Raw genomic sequence first — 16460 nt, 5'->3', positions numbered from 1 at the left:
TAATCTATAGATTATACAGAATCTATAGGTTTTGATTAACATTTTCCTGATGATTAATGATGTTGACATCTTTTCATTGTACCTGTTAGCCATTGGTATGTCTTACTTGGAAGGCATGTCTGTGTCAGACAGAGCTAAAATTCAGGGTCTTTGTGTTTTGTTTTGTTTTGTTCCCCGAGCTTTTATACACCTGTATGCAGTTCTGGGCATTGATGTAACCTTATTCTAGATAGGAGATGCTAATAATTTAGATGAGGCTGTGGTGATGAAGAGTAGAAATCTAGACTCTCTTAAGAGGTAGAATTAACTACCTGTTAGATATGTAGTTAGATACATACTTTATCTCAAAGGAGGAGGATTTTTTGCTTGCTTAAAAATTCCAGTAGTGGGCCCCCTGGTGGCGCAGGGGTTAAAGACAGCACTATCAAACTCACCAGCCACTGCAGCACAAGTTTGATCCCCAGCCAGGGAACAACCTACATGGCTCAGCTGACCTCTCCTGTCTCACCTGCTGCTCCCCTCAGCAGTGTATTTTGGTAGATCTGCCTGTTCTGCTCCCCACTCTCTCTGGTGAATCTTCTTACCCCTCTCACCCTCACACTTCTGGCTTACACCCCAGTTCTTGTATGCACAAATAAATCAATCTTTTAAAAAAATTCCAGTAGTGAATAATTTAACCTTTATAAAACCTGTGAAGATTTTTCATATTTGTTAATTTACTTCACTTTTAACTCTATAACATACCTTAGTTTAATTCTAAGACAATCTATTCAGAAAAGCAAATTGAAAAAGGAAGTTACTATTTTTTTTTCTAATAAGAGATTGTTCTTCCTAGTGGATATTTTGACATATGTGGTCTGGAAGTTGAGTGGATTTCCGCCAAGTCGTATAATAGGAACTGGTTGTAATCTAGACTCTGCCCGTTTCCGTTATCTAATTGGAGAGAAGTTGGGTGTCCATCCCACAAGCTGCCATGGTTGGATTATTGGAGAACATGGTGATTCTAGTGGTAAGTACAAGCCTATTATCATTATGTAGTCATAATTATCATTATATAACCTATCACTAATGGTGTTTATGTTCTTCAAAGTATTTTCTGATATTATATAGTTGCCTGATTTTTGTTTTATTCTATTTTCTAGTGTATTTTTTTATTTCTTTACTTTCAGTCTTTTGAGTCATTGATTTAGTTACCTCATAAATATGCAGAGAGCACATAGCTGTTTGAAAAAGTCAAGTGTTTTCCTTATCTGAAGACCTTACTGTGTTTTAAAACCACAGTTTTAATTTTTTTAAACATTTATTTATTTATGCATACAAGAACTGGGGTGCAAGCCAGAAGTGTGGGGGTGTGAGAGGATTCACAAGATAGTGGGAAGCAGAACAGGCAGAGATCTACTGAAATACACTGCTGAGGGAAGCAACTGGTGAGATAGGAGAGGTCTGCTGCGCCATGTGGGTTGCTCCCTGGCTGGCCAGGGATTGAACTCATGCTGCAGTGGCTGCTGACAGCTTCATAGGTTGTGTCCCAACCCCTTGTGCCACCAGGGAGGCCCCAGGTCTTGTATCTTAACTCAGGTCTTCTGAAAGTCATTACAAATAATTTTTCCAGATATGTTTTAATTTTTCACATTTAATATTTTATGATTTTATTTGTAAAAAAAACAGAACATTTTGGTTAGTATTAATGAATATTTTGGATTGTTAGAAAAGTCATGACATATTTTTCTATTTTTCAAGCAAAAATGCATCATGATTTTTTTGACAACCCAGTATTTATTTCTTAATTAATTTTTTTATTTATATCTTTTACATCATTGTGTATTCCCTGTAAAATTCCCACCACCAACTCACCTGTGAACCATCACTTTAGTCCCCTGTGCTCTTCTGTACCTTGTTTTGATCCCTTTCCTCTCCCTCCCTCACAGAATGTCTCTGATTTATGGTTGCCTGCTAATTTTTTTTATTACTCTTTTTTTCCTGATCCCTATTCGACAACCCAATATTTAATACTCCTCTTAGTGAGATTTTCTTATACTTCTCTTGTTTTTTTCTGTTTTTCTGTTGAGTTAATTAAACTTTAATTTTGATTGTATACTCACTTTTTACATGATTACCTATAAATTTTAATATTCATATTTAACCTAAAAATTATAAGTGCCTTTTCCCTCTTTGGAAAAGTACATTGATCTTAGAATGCTTTAAGTTTGATCATACTCTTTCTGTCATATATGTAATTATAAGTTACATATCTGGTTTTCTCCTATTTTTATATCCCCCTCACTAAATTTAATTATTATTATCATTATTTATTTTTTGTGGGACCCTCGCCAGCGGCCGAGGAACAAACCGGCGCTGCAGAGGCTGTGGGCAGCCTCGCAGCCCAGCTCTCACCAGCTGCGCCACCAGGGGAGGCCCTAATTTTAATTATTATTATGTAATTAGTCAGTACCTGTTTTGACTTGTGTTAATGTTTCCCAGTTTTATTGCTTGTCTTTATAGCCTGCTTCTAACTCCTTCACCTGGATTCTATTCTATTCTTCTTGAAGTACATACTGTTAATTTTTTTTTTTTAAATGGGATATTTTAGTTTCTCCTTATTTCTGAAAGACAGTTTAATTGCTATAAGACTCTAGGTTGACAGTATGGTATTAATTTCTTCCTCTCTTCCCTCTAGTTGCTTATAATATTTAGCCCTTTCTTATGAATTATTCTCTTTGTGGATTCTGTACTTGTATGTTGTTTTAAAATGCCTCCTATACCACATCATTATAAATAAATTATACTACATATATTCAACACTTTATAATTTTATTTCTTACATTTGCCTTTTTGGTCCAGTCGAAACTTTTTATATGTAGTGTAGAGTAGTAACCTAACTTTATAAAAAGACCCACTGAACTCAGTAACTGATGTGGTTCTGTAACAGGGTGGTTCCCAGGGAAAGGGGAGATTTCAGTTCTCTGCCTCACCCAAGGGAGGGTGGAGCTGAACAGGGAGAAGGAGAAGCTGGAGAGGAGACAGGAGGAAGGAAGAAAGAAAGATAAAGAGCCAGGAGGAGACCTGGAGGAGGTACATGAAGCAGAGAGATATGTGAAGAAGCTGCGCTTTCTTCTTGGTCATGGACTGGGTGACACAAACGTGGGTGAAAGGCCCGTGGGGAGGTTAACAATGGCAGTTTTTATCTTGATTTTGATTTTGCTCCTTCTGTCCCAGACATGTTGGACTCCTTCTGCCCCTTTCTTACGAGTCCCCACAGGTGGTGCCTTAGACTTGGGGCAGGTTTCTGGCCTCAGTGGCCTGGCTTTGGCCTACCCTGTTTGGCTGGGCACTTACCCACGAGGGGATGGGGAACTTCGGGTGCTTGATTTAGAAACTCTATTCTTTCCCTTAACTTTATTGCACACTAACTGTATTAAAGTTCCTTCCCATTAAAGGCCTTACACAATAGGGCCTCCCTGATGGTACAAGGGGATAAGCACTGCACTGTGAAGCGGTCCGCAGCCTCTGCAGCATGAGTTCGATCCCTGGCCAGCCAGGGGGCAACCCACCTGGCGCAGCAGACTGCTCCTGTCTCACCTGCTGCTCCCCTCAGCAGTGTATTTCAGTCAGTCTGCCTGTTCTGTTCCCCACTCTGTCTCTGGTGATCCTCTCACCCCCCACATCTCTGGCCTGTACCCCAGCTCTTGTATGCATAAATCTTTTTTTAAAAAAAAGGCCTTACACAACAGAGTATGTTTTGACTTGATGCAACAGATGGCAGAACCTATTTAGAGCAGGCAGGTTTGGGGGTTCTGGGGTGCCTTGCATGCTTACCTGTAATAGTACTGAGAAGAGTTCATTCATACATATATATGTATATATATTTGTATCTATGTGTATATACATATATGTATATATACATATACACACAACCTTTTTTTTTTTAAAGTTTTTTTTTTTTTTTTATTTATACAATAGCTGGGGTACAGACCAGAAGCACGGGAGGGTGAGAGGATTCACCAGAGACAGAGTGAGGAGCAGAACAGGCAGATGGACCGAAAGCACTACTAAGGGGAGCAGCAGGCGCGACAGGAGAGGTCTGCGGTGCCATGTGGGAATCTTCCTGGCCAGCCAGGAATTGAACTCGTGCTGCAGAGGCTGTGGACAGCTTCACAGCGCTGTGCTCAACCCGCTGCGCCACCCGGGAGGCCCACATACAACCCTTTAAAATTGTGATAATACAGGTTTTGCAACACTATGTTTTAGGTATAGAGTTTTTACCTTGAGATCTACTTCTTTCAGTGCCCTTATGGAGTGGGGTGAATGTTGCTGGTGTTCCTCTGAAGACTCTAAACCCTCAATTAGGAACAGATTCGGACAAAGACCAGTGGAAAAATATTCATAAACAAGTTGTTAACAGGTAATAGAATTCATTCAATTTCTTAATGCCTTAAAGTTTAAGAACAAATTTCACAGACAAAAATACTGAGTCCACTTTGATGGCAGTGCAAAAATATAATACATATTTATTGTAGAAAATAAGAAGATTCAGAAAAGCAAAAATAGATAAGACCACTTATAAGTCTATCACTCAAAAATTAATCACTATCAATTTCTTTATGGAGTAATGTAATTCTGAAGTTCTTATAAAAAATGTATATTTTTTACAAGTCTGAGATAAGAAATTGCATAACTAGGACTTAGCTATTTTCCTTTGAAAATGTATCATAAGCATTTCCCATGTTTCTATAATTGTTGATTTAATGATATATTCATAGGAAAAATGTACACATGACTTACAATTATATAAAGTTATGTTGGTACCCTTGTAACAATTTTAAGTAGTCAGATATATATGCGGTAGCTATCAAGGTGATCATATTCTGTATTTGGATATATAAGCAGCAATACAAAAAAGTTAAAGCTAGTTTCATCTTGAGTGGCACAGTTGTTCTAGTAATGTGCCTTTTTGATAAAAGAAGGGTGAATTAATAAAGTGAATAGTGAGGTTTATATGTTTATAATAAGTACAGAAACTGTGATCGCATATTCATAAATAATTTGAAAAATACTATGTTTTTCTGAGTTCTCATGAATTTTGTTTTTTCTATAATGGTAGTGCCTATGAAATCATCAAGCGGAAGGGGTATACCTCTTGGGCTATTGGATTATCTGTGACAGATCTGGCAGAATCAATATTGAAAAATCTTAGGAGAGTGCATCCAGTTTCCACTATGATTAAGGTAGACTTAAGTTGAATCTTCATGTATCATTCTTTCCTTTAATACTTATCAAGTCCATACCGTATGCCAGGCATTATACATGTTGAAGATACAATGGTGAATAAATAAGCTAGAGGCCCTGAAGTCATAGTTTTTAATGAAAGAAGTAATCTTAATAAAACAATTAAAAAGGTTAATATGTGATAACATTATGCCAAGTGCTATGATGAAAAACTACAAAATGCTAAGAAAAGTTAACTGCACTTGGATGGGGGCCATTGGTGGTGGTTAGGAGAGGCTTACTATGACAGAAAAATGTGACCTAATTGGAATAATGAATAGGAGTTAATTTGGAGAGCCCTAGAAATGATGAGCGGGAAGCTTGGCTGAGTAATGCCTGTGTGTGTTGAGCTATCATGGGAAGCTGAGAAGCACTGTTCTAGACTCAGAGAGTCTTTTATTTTTTCATTGTTAGTTCCTGACAACTTTATAATCAGACTTGGAAAAAAACATTACCTTCTAGTCACCTCCCCTAGCCCTAGTCCTAGACTCAAGGGAGGTGTGATGAACTGCTGAGCTGTCTTATCTTCCCCCTTCCATATGGAGGGGGGTGAAGGCTCACTTGTAGGTATGTTTGCATTGTGTGCCCAGACCTTTATAGGTTCTGGTAACTGCTTGTATGGCCTTGGCTCCAGCTACAGTGTTGGAGGGAGCATAGTGGGGTTGCGAAGGTTTCATATGCACAGGATAGGGCAGTGGTCATGGCTGCACCTACTCTATGGTGCTGTCCATCATGGGAAGTCCTGGATAGAAGTCAGGTGGGGACAATAGAGGGTAAGGAATATATTCCATTGTCTGCTGGTGGAAGATAGACACAGACCCTGTTGTGTACCCATAGGCTCCATTATAGGCTTGACCTCTGGAGACGGGAGATGATGCTTCCTATACCATTCTTTGCCCAAACTCAATGGTGCTCTCTGCTCTAGAGATCAACCTGTAGGAAACAGAACCTCTCCAATTACTTCCTGCTTCAGACTTCACTGTTCTGTTGATGTGAAGTTTACACCAAACATAGGCTGCTTGATTTCACAACCTTCCTTAGATAAAATAGTATCATGAAGGACTGCACGATATCCTTTCTGTTGGACAGAAAGATGGCCCAGTAAATGATAGACAGTGCTATCCTTGTTCCTGTTGAGGCCCTTTGATGTTCTTCATGTCATTGAGCACAAGTTCCACATGTTCATAGGACAGCAGGATGAGGATGCTCTTGGCATTATCTATGATCACTCTTCGGCTCTCTGAGTAATTATTATTGAGCAGCACCGTTTCTCTGATATATTCTTTTTTTAAAAAAAATATTTATTTATGCATTTAAGAACTAGAGTACAGGCCAGAAGTGAGGAGGATGAGAGGATTCCATCAGAGATAGAGTGGGGAACACAACAGGCAGATCAACTGAAACAACACTGCTGAGGGGAGTAGGGGGCGAGACAGGAGAGGTCTGCTGCGCCATTGTGGGTCACCTCTCTGGCCAGGGATCGATCTCATGCTGCAGTGGCTGTGGATAACTTCATAGCGCTGTGGCTTAACCCCTTGCGCCACCAGGGAGGCCCCCTTTCTGGTATATTCTAATTGTGAAGTTCTTTTTTTTTTGTTTTGTTTTTGTTTTTGTTTATTTAATACATTTATTGTTATAGTCCAATGAAAAATTTCTAGTTTTGATATGAAGACAATTCAACAAGTAAAATAATTGTGAAGTTCTTGCACAGCTGCTTTGTCATGTCAGGGTACTGAACAATAATCTAATTTTGCCTTTCAGGATTTATATGGAATAAAGGAAGAAATATTTCTCAGTGTCCCTTGTATCTTGGGGCGAAATGGTGTCTCAGATATTGTGAAAATTAAGCTGAATTCTGAGGAGGAGAATCTTTTTAAGAAGAGTGCAACCACTATTTGGAATGTCCAAAAAGACCTGATAATTTAAAGCTTTTTAATGTCCCACTGTTTTAAAATGAGATAGCAGACTGTGTATTTTACACATTGAAAGTATTGCATATAATCTGTCAAAAATAAAAGACAAACACTGGAACCTATGACATAACTCCAGTCTCTGAAAGCTAGAAAAGTGAAATGGCAAGAGATTTCCCTTCTTTATGAGTCCTCTACTAGCTCTATTGCAATGAACCCAGCCTGTACTTATGTAAGGTATACTTTTGAGTGTATCATATATGTAAGAGTTGCCTTCAGGCTTGGCAGAATATGTCTAATAATTCATTATAATATAGAGCTTATGGTTATTTTCACAAAATAAGTACTTTTTAGGATATTGAATTTTCATCTTGTGTTTTTTCCATTAGGGCACCAACATTCAGTTTATATTGCTTCATTAATTTTATGTGCGTAGGTATAATCTTGACTAAGTACTTATTTTAAACATCAAGTATATCAGGAAGAAAATAGAAATACAACTTTATGGTGCAAAAATAATCTTCAACTCTGCAAGAATTATACCAGTTCATGTAAATTCAAATACAGTTGGTTTGGTATCTGTTGAAATAACAGAGATGCTTCGACCATCCTCTAGGTCATTTGTTCTGCAAACTACTATGCTTGCTGTGGCATGGTTATGTGATCAGTACCATGTGATTTCTGCCCTCAGTGTTTCCCAGTGAGTATTTAAGGTTCCTCAATCAATTGATTAATGATGAGTGCTTTGTCACAGTTAACTGGCACCTCCTTTATGGTGTCCAGGGTTCATGTAAATATCTCACACACACATATAACACATAGGCAGTATTTCCTTGACTCCATAAAATTTGAGGCAGCTACAGAAAATATGCAATGAAACAAGTAAGAAATCAGGACCAAGGTAACTTACAAATTTACATCAAGATAGCCTCAGTAGGAAAAATAAGAGGCAGATATGCAGGCCTTGAGACTTTACAGGACTGGTGGACGTGTTGTACTATTCAGTCAGTCAGGGTTCACCTCTGCTATTCTTACTGTCTTAATAGCTTGCTTTCTAGTCATCTTCTATTTAAGATGATTAGTTTCCCATTATTTTGTTCTTTTTCCTTGTTTTTCAATTCTTCCCTTGAATGTGCAAAATATGGTTTATGAGTAAATTTAAGTTAGAATGAGGAGAAAGGTTGCATTTTCTGTGGATTTTGCCTTTTTTTATAGCTCCTTTTTGTACACCAAGTTAAAACTTCATTTTAGGGAACCCTTACAGAGATTGAAAGACTGTAAAATACAGTTTTTACGGGAACGTTATAGGACTTAAAACTGCTTTACATCCTGTATTCTTAGCAATGCAACATTGTCTCCAAGGAGTGAAAATTCATTTTTGGTAGGTGACAAAAACTTAGATATTACAAAGTTTTGGCTCTCCAAACCTCAAACCTACCAGACACAATCTTATTCCTTAATACTTAACAGTGAGGGGCAGGGGAAGAGGGAGCCGAATGATTGGGGGGAAGATGCCTAAAAAGGCTCTTGAGGGAGAAAGAATTTAAAAAAAAAACACTGCTAAACATAAAATAATTTGTCAGATATGTGCATAGAGAAGAAAGGATATTAGTTTCCCAATAAAACACCCCAAATCACATAACCCAGCCAAATAGGGTTGGCTTTATCTGGGACTGCTGATTCCTGAAGGCTTGCCACAAGTGTAAAGTGACTGCTGGTGGAGAACCACAGGAACGAGGTTCTGAAGCAGATCACAGAAAGTTGGGCCAGAAGGAGATACCACATCAAGATAATGGCTGCTACTGTCAGACTCCACGTGTCTCAAGTGTCTCTGCTTTTGTCTCCTCCATGTCTCCTTTCTTGTCTTCTTCCCTCAGAACCAGGGTGCAAATCCAGTCTCAAGAACAAGAGAGCTCTGGCCTCACACATATTCAATTATATACCAAGTATGGCTGCTTGACCTCTCATATGCTTCATCTGTCTTTATGCAGCAATTGGTAGAAAGTCTGGTTTAGGCACTGTAGGGTAAATGATTTTCAGGCTTTTCTGCCCTACTGCCATTAGGATTGATGATGGATCCCTGCGATCCTGAATACATGCCTGATGGCGGGTACCTGGAGTAGGTTGTGGGCATACATAGGTGAGATTCACCTGGACTGAGACGAGACTTATAAGGCGTTGTCCGAAACAGAACATCAGAAGAACAAGTGAGAGAAAGGAACCAGCAGAGAAACAGAGGCCAAGAGAGAACATGTGAGATAGCCCAGAAAGCATAAAGATTGGCCAGGGGCTAGGAGGCCTGCCAGCCTCCTGCCAGCCCCCCCCCCCCACGCCCCCCGCAACCCTGCCTGCTGTGTACCTGGCAAATCCCAATAAAAGCCTGCAAAAGCCACCGAGGGCTCCAGGACTCCTCCATCACCTGTCTGCTCGGATCCTAGAGAACCTGCTCTATGCCATTCCTGCTGCTACAGGCAGCTTGGGACTTGTGGCCTGGTACTTGTGGCCTGGGTGGCTGAATGTAAGCCAGATGGGGAACATGGCACCTCCCCTTAAGAGGGGGGGAACAGATGTAACTGAAAGGAAGAGAAATAGAAAACCACAGTTTATTATGGGATAAGGGGAGAATTTTGGATTTTACATTTAATGACTTAATGAGTTTTCCTTCCGCTTGTGGAAAGGGTTATCAATTAGCACTGATAAAATTTTCTAGGGTTTCATACATTATTTTAAATTTCTCTTCGCATAGAGAGCTTTAAAATGTTTATTTTTTCTATGACAGCTTCCATTTGTGGGTGGTAAAAAGTAGCTTGAGGTCCCTTTCTCCTGTAGCCCTGGCGAAAATTTCCCAGCCATAAGCCCAAAAGCCCTTACTGGATACATTCGGACAAGGTTTGGTTACACATAAATTTACTTTGGCACTGGGATGGATAGGTTCTGGGCAAGCAGTACTTTGAGAACAGTGGTCCACCTGCTGCACCTGGTATGCTTGCAGACCAAGGATTCATCTGACCTGGCCAAGCACAGAAAGCTCCACCCTCCCTCGTGGGCGAGTGACTGGCCACAGGTGCAGGCCTCAGAGCCCGCCTCCTGGCCTTGAGCCAGCGCCAAATGTGATGGGCCTCCACGGGCCTCCACAGCTGGGCGTGGCCTTGCACAGGTGCGGTTGTGGAGGCCGGGGTGCGTCAGTCAACGGAACCCCCCCACCCCCACCCCAGTTTCTATCAGCTTCCTGCCGTTTCACTCCATTTTCTTCATTTGCCTCTTGAGTGGACATGAGCAGGACTGCAGGAGTCATGCAGCATGGCAAGAGAATAGGTGCCAAGGGAGTGAATTTCTTTTGCTCGAGGATGACTGTGTCCCCTCCAGGCTTCATCCCACCGCCTGGGCTGGCCTTACCCCTCCGAGAGTGCGGTGGGAAGCGCCTCACGCCCGGCGGCTCTCCACCCTGGGCCCAGGGCACCTGAGCTTGATCCTGGAGCTAATCGTTGGGGAGGAGAGGAAGGACGGTGGTAAGAGGCAGGATGGCCAAGCGGGGTGTGGGACGGAGAGCGGGTCAGCTGTGATCAATTTTTTTTTGGCCGAGCAGCCCCTTTGCCTTCCTTCATCCCTCGTTACCCACCTTACCAGTATCCCTCTTCCTCATCCCTTTGTTTCGCCTCTTGGGTGCTGCGCTGCTGGCAAGAACTTAACCAGCTTCTTTGCCAGTCATCTTTGGCATTCCCTGGTGTGTCTGCAGCCACTGGACTTCCCAATGTGCTCCTCGCTACCGAGCGATTCCACAGTGGGAAGCGGCTGTGCGGGTTTTCCTTCACTTTGCTGGGTCTCCAAGATGGCGACCGTGAAGCGTCACCTAGTCACGAACCTCACTGCAGAGAAGGCCGTTCATCATCCTGAGATCTCCATGATAGGAACTGGATCGGTCGGGCCGGCTTGGGCAGTCAGCATCTTATTAAAAGTAAGTTGTGCCCCGACATAGGGTTAACCAGTTTTTTCTTGGTTGGAGGCAAGGATAATGCGTAAGTTTGTGCAAGTTTCAGGGAATGCCAGAAGGCGGAGGGGTGGGGTGGGATCGGGTGGAGTGGGGTGGCTGGGTGTAAGGGCAGAACTGGGCACAGGGCAGGTTTTCCGATCCTATGCAGACCGGGTAAAGGAGGAGTCAGAGTCCTCAGTAGTTTTGCAGGTTTTTTATTTGGGGTTCACCAGGCATATGGCAGGCAGGGGTGCTGGCCAGCCTCCCAGCCCCCAGCAAGTCTTCACTCTATCTGGGCTCTCTGGCGTTCTCTGCTTCTGCTTCGGCTTCTCCTTCAGGTTCTGCTGCTGCTGGCTGGGGCTGCTGGCGTCCCCCTGTGACGCCGCCCTTAAAAAAGCACAGTCTTAGCTCAGCTGAATCCCATCTACCTATGCCCACACCCTACTCCAGGTGCCCGCCATCAGGCATGCATTCAGGACCACAAGGATCCATCATCTATCCTGATGGTGGAAGGGCAGAAAAGCCTGACATTTTCTTTACCCTACACTGGGAGTGGGGGTAGGGCTGCTGGCTTAGCTCAGAGCAACCCTTTCGTAAATTGTGGTAGAAGAAAAGAGTGTGATAGGTGTCCTGCTAGTACCAAATGCAATAACCTTTTTCTTTTAAACCTCTCTTTTCAATTTCCTAGTTTGTTTCCCTTCTTTATTCATGTTAGGTTAGTTTTAATGTTGTTCTTAGGGTTGGTGTAATTGATCAAGTGAGCTTCCAGTATAATGGCTACAGGGCTACAAAGATTCTGATCTCTTTGTAAGAATATTACCCTAATCTGAACCCATGATCTTTTAGTAAATTCTCTTTGAATTTTTGCTTTTAAAAGAATATCTGTAAAATTTCTATTAACTACTATCTATAATATTTACAGTTGGCATGGTTTATGTTGAGGCGATGTTAAGTGTCCTTAAAGCACTAGAAGTTTCTCCTGTTGTGGATGGCTGCTCCTGGCAATCATGAATACCGCACAGCTCATTATGTCCTACTAACTATGGTGCCTTTGTCAGCTGTGTCCTCACTGCTAGTGAAGCGTACACATACACTAAGCCAGTGCATTTCTTCCAGCATTGGTAATAACGATAACAATATGCCTTTAAAGTACATTATGTAGTACAACCTTAAAAAGTAATTATTATATTTTGGGGGCCTCCCCAGTGGCGCAGTGGTTGAGCGCTGGATTGCGAAGCTGCCCGCGGCCTCTGCAGCGCCGGTTCGATCCCCGGCCGCTCCCCGGCCACCAGAGGAGGGTCCCACATGGCGCGCAGACCTCTCCTGCCGCCCGCTGCTCCCCTCAGCAGTGTACTTCGGTCCTTCTGCCTGCTCTGCTCCCTGCTCTGGCTCTGGTGAATTCTCTCACCCTCCCGCGCTTCTGACTGTACCCAGTGCTTGTAAACATAAACAAACAAACAAATAAATAAATAAAAACATGCCTCTATAAAAGAAAGAAAAAAAATCATCTATATAAAAAAAAGTAATTATTATATTTTATAGATGGGAAAAAAAGGCACTATTTCAGGTTGTATGAATAGATAAGTATATACAGAGCATTTTAAGTAAAAGATTTGTCATTTTGCATTGAAGGGCCTTTCTGGGGAGGGATTAAGCAATAACCCTAAAAAAAAAAAAAAAAAAAAAAAAGAGATTATAGCCACAACCTCCTAGAACTTGAATTCTATGGTGTTGCAAACTATACCATTTGTGTATCCTAGAAGACTGTGTACAATCCCTTTACAAAGTCCAAGGCTAACTTTAATCTCTTCTTCATCTGATCCTAGACTCTGCTACTTCTTTGACTTAAGGAGTTGGTAATACCTTCAAAGCTCCTTGGTGACAAAGAAGGAATTCTCAGTAAGAATTGTTTTTTTAACTTATCTGCAGGAATTTATGATACCATTCTAGTAGAGAAACAGCAATGCTTTGGAAAATTACTGAATTATATACCAAAATACAAAACTTTTATTACTATGATGTGATATCCATGGGGCAGGAATGTTTGTCACTGAGTTTTGTATACTGAGTCTGGAGCAGTGCTTAGTGTACTGGAGATCTAGTAGTTGAATAAAAGAATTGCTGAGGGCCAATGCATCTAGGGAAAAGGACTGAATAGTAGATACAGAGATTGAATATTCTGCTCACCGTCCTTTTTTATTAAAGATTTATTTATTTATGCATACAAGAGCTAGGGTATAGGCCAGAGGTGTGGCGGGAGGGTGAGAGGATTCACCAGAGACAGAGCGAGGAACAGAACAGGCAGACTGACTGTAATACACTGCTGGGGGGAGCAGTGGGCAAGACAGGAGAGGTCTGCTGTGCCATGTGGGTAGCTCCCTGGCTGGCTGAGATTGAACTCATGTTGCAGTGGCTGCAGATAGCATCATAGGACTGTGCTTAACCCCTTCGCCACCAGGGATGCCCACATTTTTATATATTTAAAAAATACATTTTTATGGGCCTCCCTGGTGGCACAAGGGGTTAAGTTGCAGCATTATGAAGCTATCTGCTGCCACTGCAGTTTGATGGCCGGCCAGGAAGCTGACCCACATGGCGCAGCAGACCTCTTGTCTCGCCTGCTGCTCCCCCAAGCAGTGTATTTCAGTAGATCCGCCTGTTCTGTTCCCCACTCTGTCTCTGGTGACTCCTCTCATTCCCACCCCCGTTAGCCTGTACCCCAGTCCTTGTATGCATAAATACATCTTTTTAAAAAATAAAAAATACATTTTAATGATACATATTTACAAGTACCTTTTTTTTGATTGTGGTACTTTTGTCATTCAGTTCTAAATATTTTGCAATTCTGTTTTATTTCCACTTTAACTCAGTTATAAGTGTATTTTTTAGCTTTGAAACATTAAAAAATTGTTTTGCTGTGGTTGATTCTAACTTAAAATGAGATGAGAAATGTGGGTTGTTTTTTGAAATCTGCGTCAGGCTTACTTTGTACCCTAATTAAACAGAATTTGTAAATGTCCCACATATATTTGGAGAAAAGTGGACTTTATTGGGCATAAAGATCATGTCACAATTGTATTGGTTTTGCCAAATTCCTCATTTTTAATAATTACCATCACTTTATGATGTTAAAATTGTCTGCTATAATTATGAATCAAATCCCCCTTTGCAGTTCCCAATTTTTGAGTTACTTTTTGAAAAAGATTTATACAAGAACTGGGGTCCAGGCCAGAGATGCAGGAGGGTGTGAGAGGACTCACCGGAGACAGAGCGGGGAGCAGAACAGGTAGATGGACTGAAAACACTGCTGAGGGGAGCAGCGGGCATAACAGAAGAGGTCCACCTCGCCATGTTGGTATCTCCTTGGCTGGCTGGGAATTGAACTGGCACTGCAGAGGCTGCGAACAGCTTCACGGGGCTGTGCTCAATCCACTGCGCCACCGGAGAGGCCCATTTTTGGAGTCTTGCATGTATTATTATCTAGTATCTATTTCTATCAATGTTCTTGTTGAAAATTTTGTTTGCTGTTACTATAGCTACACTGACCTTTTGGCTAAGTTACCATTTTTTTTAATTCAGTAAGAAAAAAAAACTCTGATAAAGCTGATGTTTAAAAACAGTTCATGTACCCTAAACATGCCAAAAAATTTCACTTGCTTATTGGGACTAGATCTGTTTATATTTTACTTAACAATGACATTCTGTCTACACTTTTTTTTTCTTCTGTTGCTTATTAGCTAAGCTTTTTAAGTGGTTATTTTCTGAGAAAAAAAAATTAAAAGATAAAGAAGTTATTCATGATTGGGCCTCCCCGGTGGCGCAGCGGTTGAGCGCTGGGTTGCGAAGCTGCCCGCAGCCTCTGCAGCGCCGGTTCGATCCCCGGCTGCTCCCCGGCCAGCGGAGGAGGGTCCCACATGGTGCGCAGACCTCTCCTGCCGCCCGCTGCTCCCCTCAGCAGTGTACTTCGGTCCTTCTGCCTGCTCTGCTCCCTGCTCTGGCTCTGGTGAATTCTCTCACCCTCCCGCGCTTCTGACTGTACCCAGTGCTTGTAAAAATAAATAAATAAATCTTTAAAAAAAAAAAAAAAGTTATTCATGATTGTCAAAATTTATAGATTGAACTTACTGTTTCTGCACAACAGTCTATGTAAGAACAAAAGAACAAAAGTTTTTTAATTAGAAAAATTTTATTGAAGTAACAATTGTTTGTAACATACAGGTTTCAGGTGTATAGCATTATAATTTCACATTTATACATACATTATGACCACCAAAAGTGTAGTTTCCATCATTCACCATACATTTGACCCTTTTGCCCTACGCACCCACCCCTCCCATTTTTAAAAAGAATTTATTTCTATCCGGTGGATATGTTGGAATTGTGGCATAGCTGGAGTTAGATAGAGATCCATGTTCTCCACACACACAAACCACATCAGATTTACCAGTTTTAATTTAAATAAATCTGAAAAAATGTATTTTAGATGTGAACTTTTTCTGACGTGAAGTTTTCTTCTCAAGGGTATCTTAACCTACATAGTCTGGAAGCTGAGTGCATTTCCCAAAATCTGTGTCATTGGGAGTAGCTGTACATCTGGACACTGCCCTTTTCCGTTTCTTTATTGGGCAGAGGCTTGGTAGCCACCCTGAAAGCTGCCATGGGTTGGTCCATGGAGAGCACGGAGACTCAAGCGGTAAGTCTAAAAACACCAACCAGCTGTACATGCTCTCTGAAATACATTTAGACCTTATTGATCATTCAGCTATTTAATCATAAAGTAAAATATTTCTCCTGGGTGGGGGGAAAGGACTTCTGTTCTTCTTAAGCCCTATTAGTAGTGTTATAATTTTTAAACATTTTATAAGAATATCATCTACCAGAAATACAAATTTGAAATAATGAGAACTTGTTACTATAATCTTACCATGATGGTTAAAATGATATCAGACTTTCTTAACACAGTCCTAAGTAGTATAATGCAGTTTATATTTTACTGGGATACTCTAGTGTATCATTCAAGTAACAGGAATTCTTTAAATTAACAAGAAAATTCATTTGCATGGTGATAGCTTCTTTATTTTCCCCTTCATTTCTTCTGGCTAAGAACTCTTGAAACCCCCCCTAATACCTATACCCTGTTCTATATGAAAAAGGACTTGAAGTGATAAAAAGTTTAAAACTGTCACTGTCTTATTGGGAAAATCTCTGCTAAGATGATAGAATTGTCTGCCTCATCCATGGAGATTTTAATTTAGCAGGATTTGGGGTGGAGGGTTATAGACATCTGAATTTTTTGTTCAGTTAACATTCCTAGT

At 41.1% G+C, this 16460-nt stretch overlaps 2 protein-coding genes across 2 annotated transcripts; both read left to right on the top strand.

Moving 5' to 3' along the window:
• Nucleotides 1-835: 835 nt before the first annotated feature.
• LOC119250663 (L-lactate dehydrogenase C chain-like) lies at nucleotides 836-7585 on the top strand (the record flags this gene model as incomplete). The annotated part of the gene is made up of 4 exons (XM_037518324.2): nucleotides 836-1009; nucleotides 4285-4402; nucleotides 5102-5225; nucleotides 7027-7585. Coding segments are annotated over 4 exons (581 nt in total), but the record flags the coding sequence as incomplete, so codon positions are not given.
• A 2703-nt stretch (nucleotides 7586-10288) lies between these two features.
• On the top strand, nucleotides 10289-15838 carry LOC129146150 (uncharacterized; the record flags this gene model as incomplete). Its single annotated transcript, XM_054697637.1, has 4 exons — nucleotides 10289-10332; nucleotides 10443-11130; nucleotides 15666-15732; nucleotides 15777-15838. Coding segments are annotated over exons 1-4 (861 nt in total), but the record flags the coding sequence as incomplete, so codon positions are not given.
• Between the last annotated feature and the right edge of the window lie 622 nt (nucleotides 15839-16460).

This window comes from Talpa occidentalis, unplaced genomic scaffold (assembly GCF_014898055.3).
Source record: "Talpa occidentalis isolate TD23 unplaced genomic scaffold, MPIMG_talOcc4v2.1 talOcc4.1799, whole genome shotgun sequence".
Taxonomy (NCBI): Eukaryota; Metazoa; Chordata; class Mammalia; order Eulipotyphla; family Talpidae; genus Talpa; species Talpa occidentalis.
The sequence above is the reverse complement of the archived record's forward strand: the minus strand, read 5'-3'. Positions and strand labels throughout refer to the sequence as shown.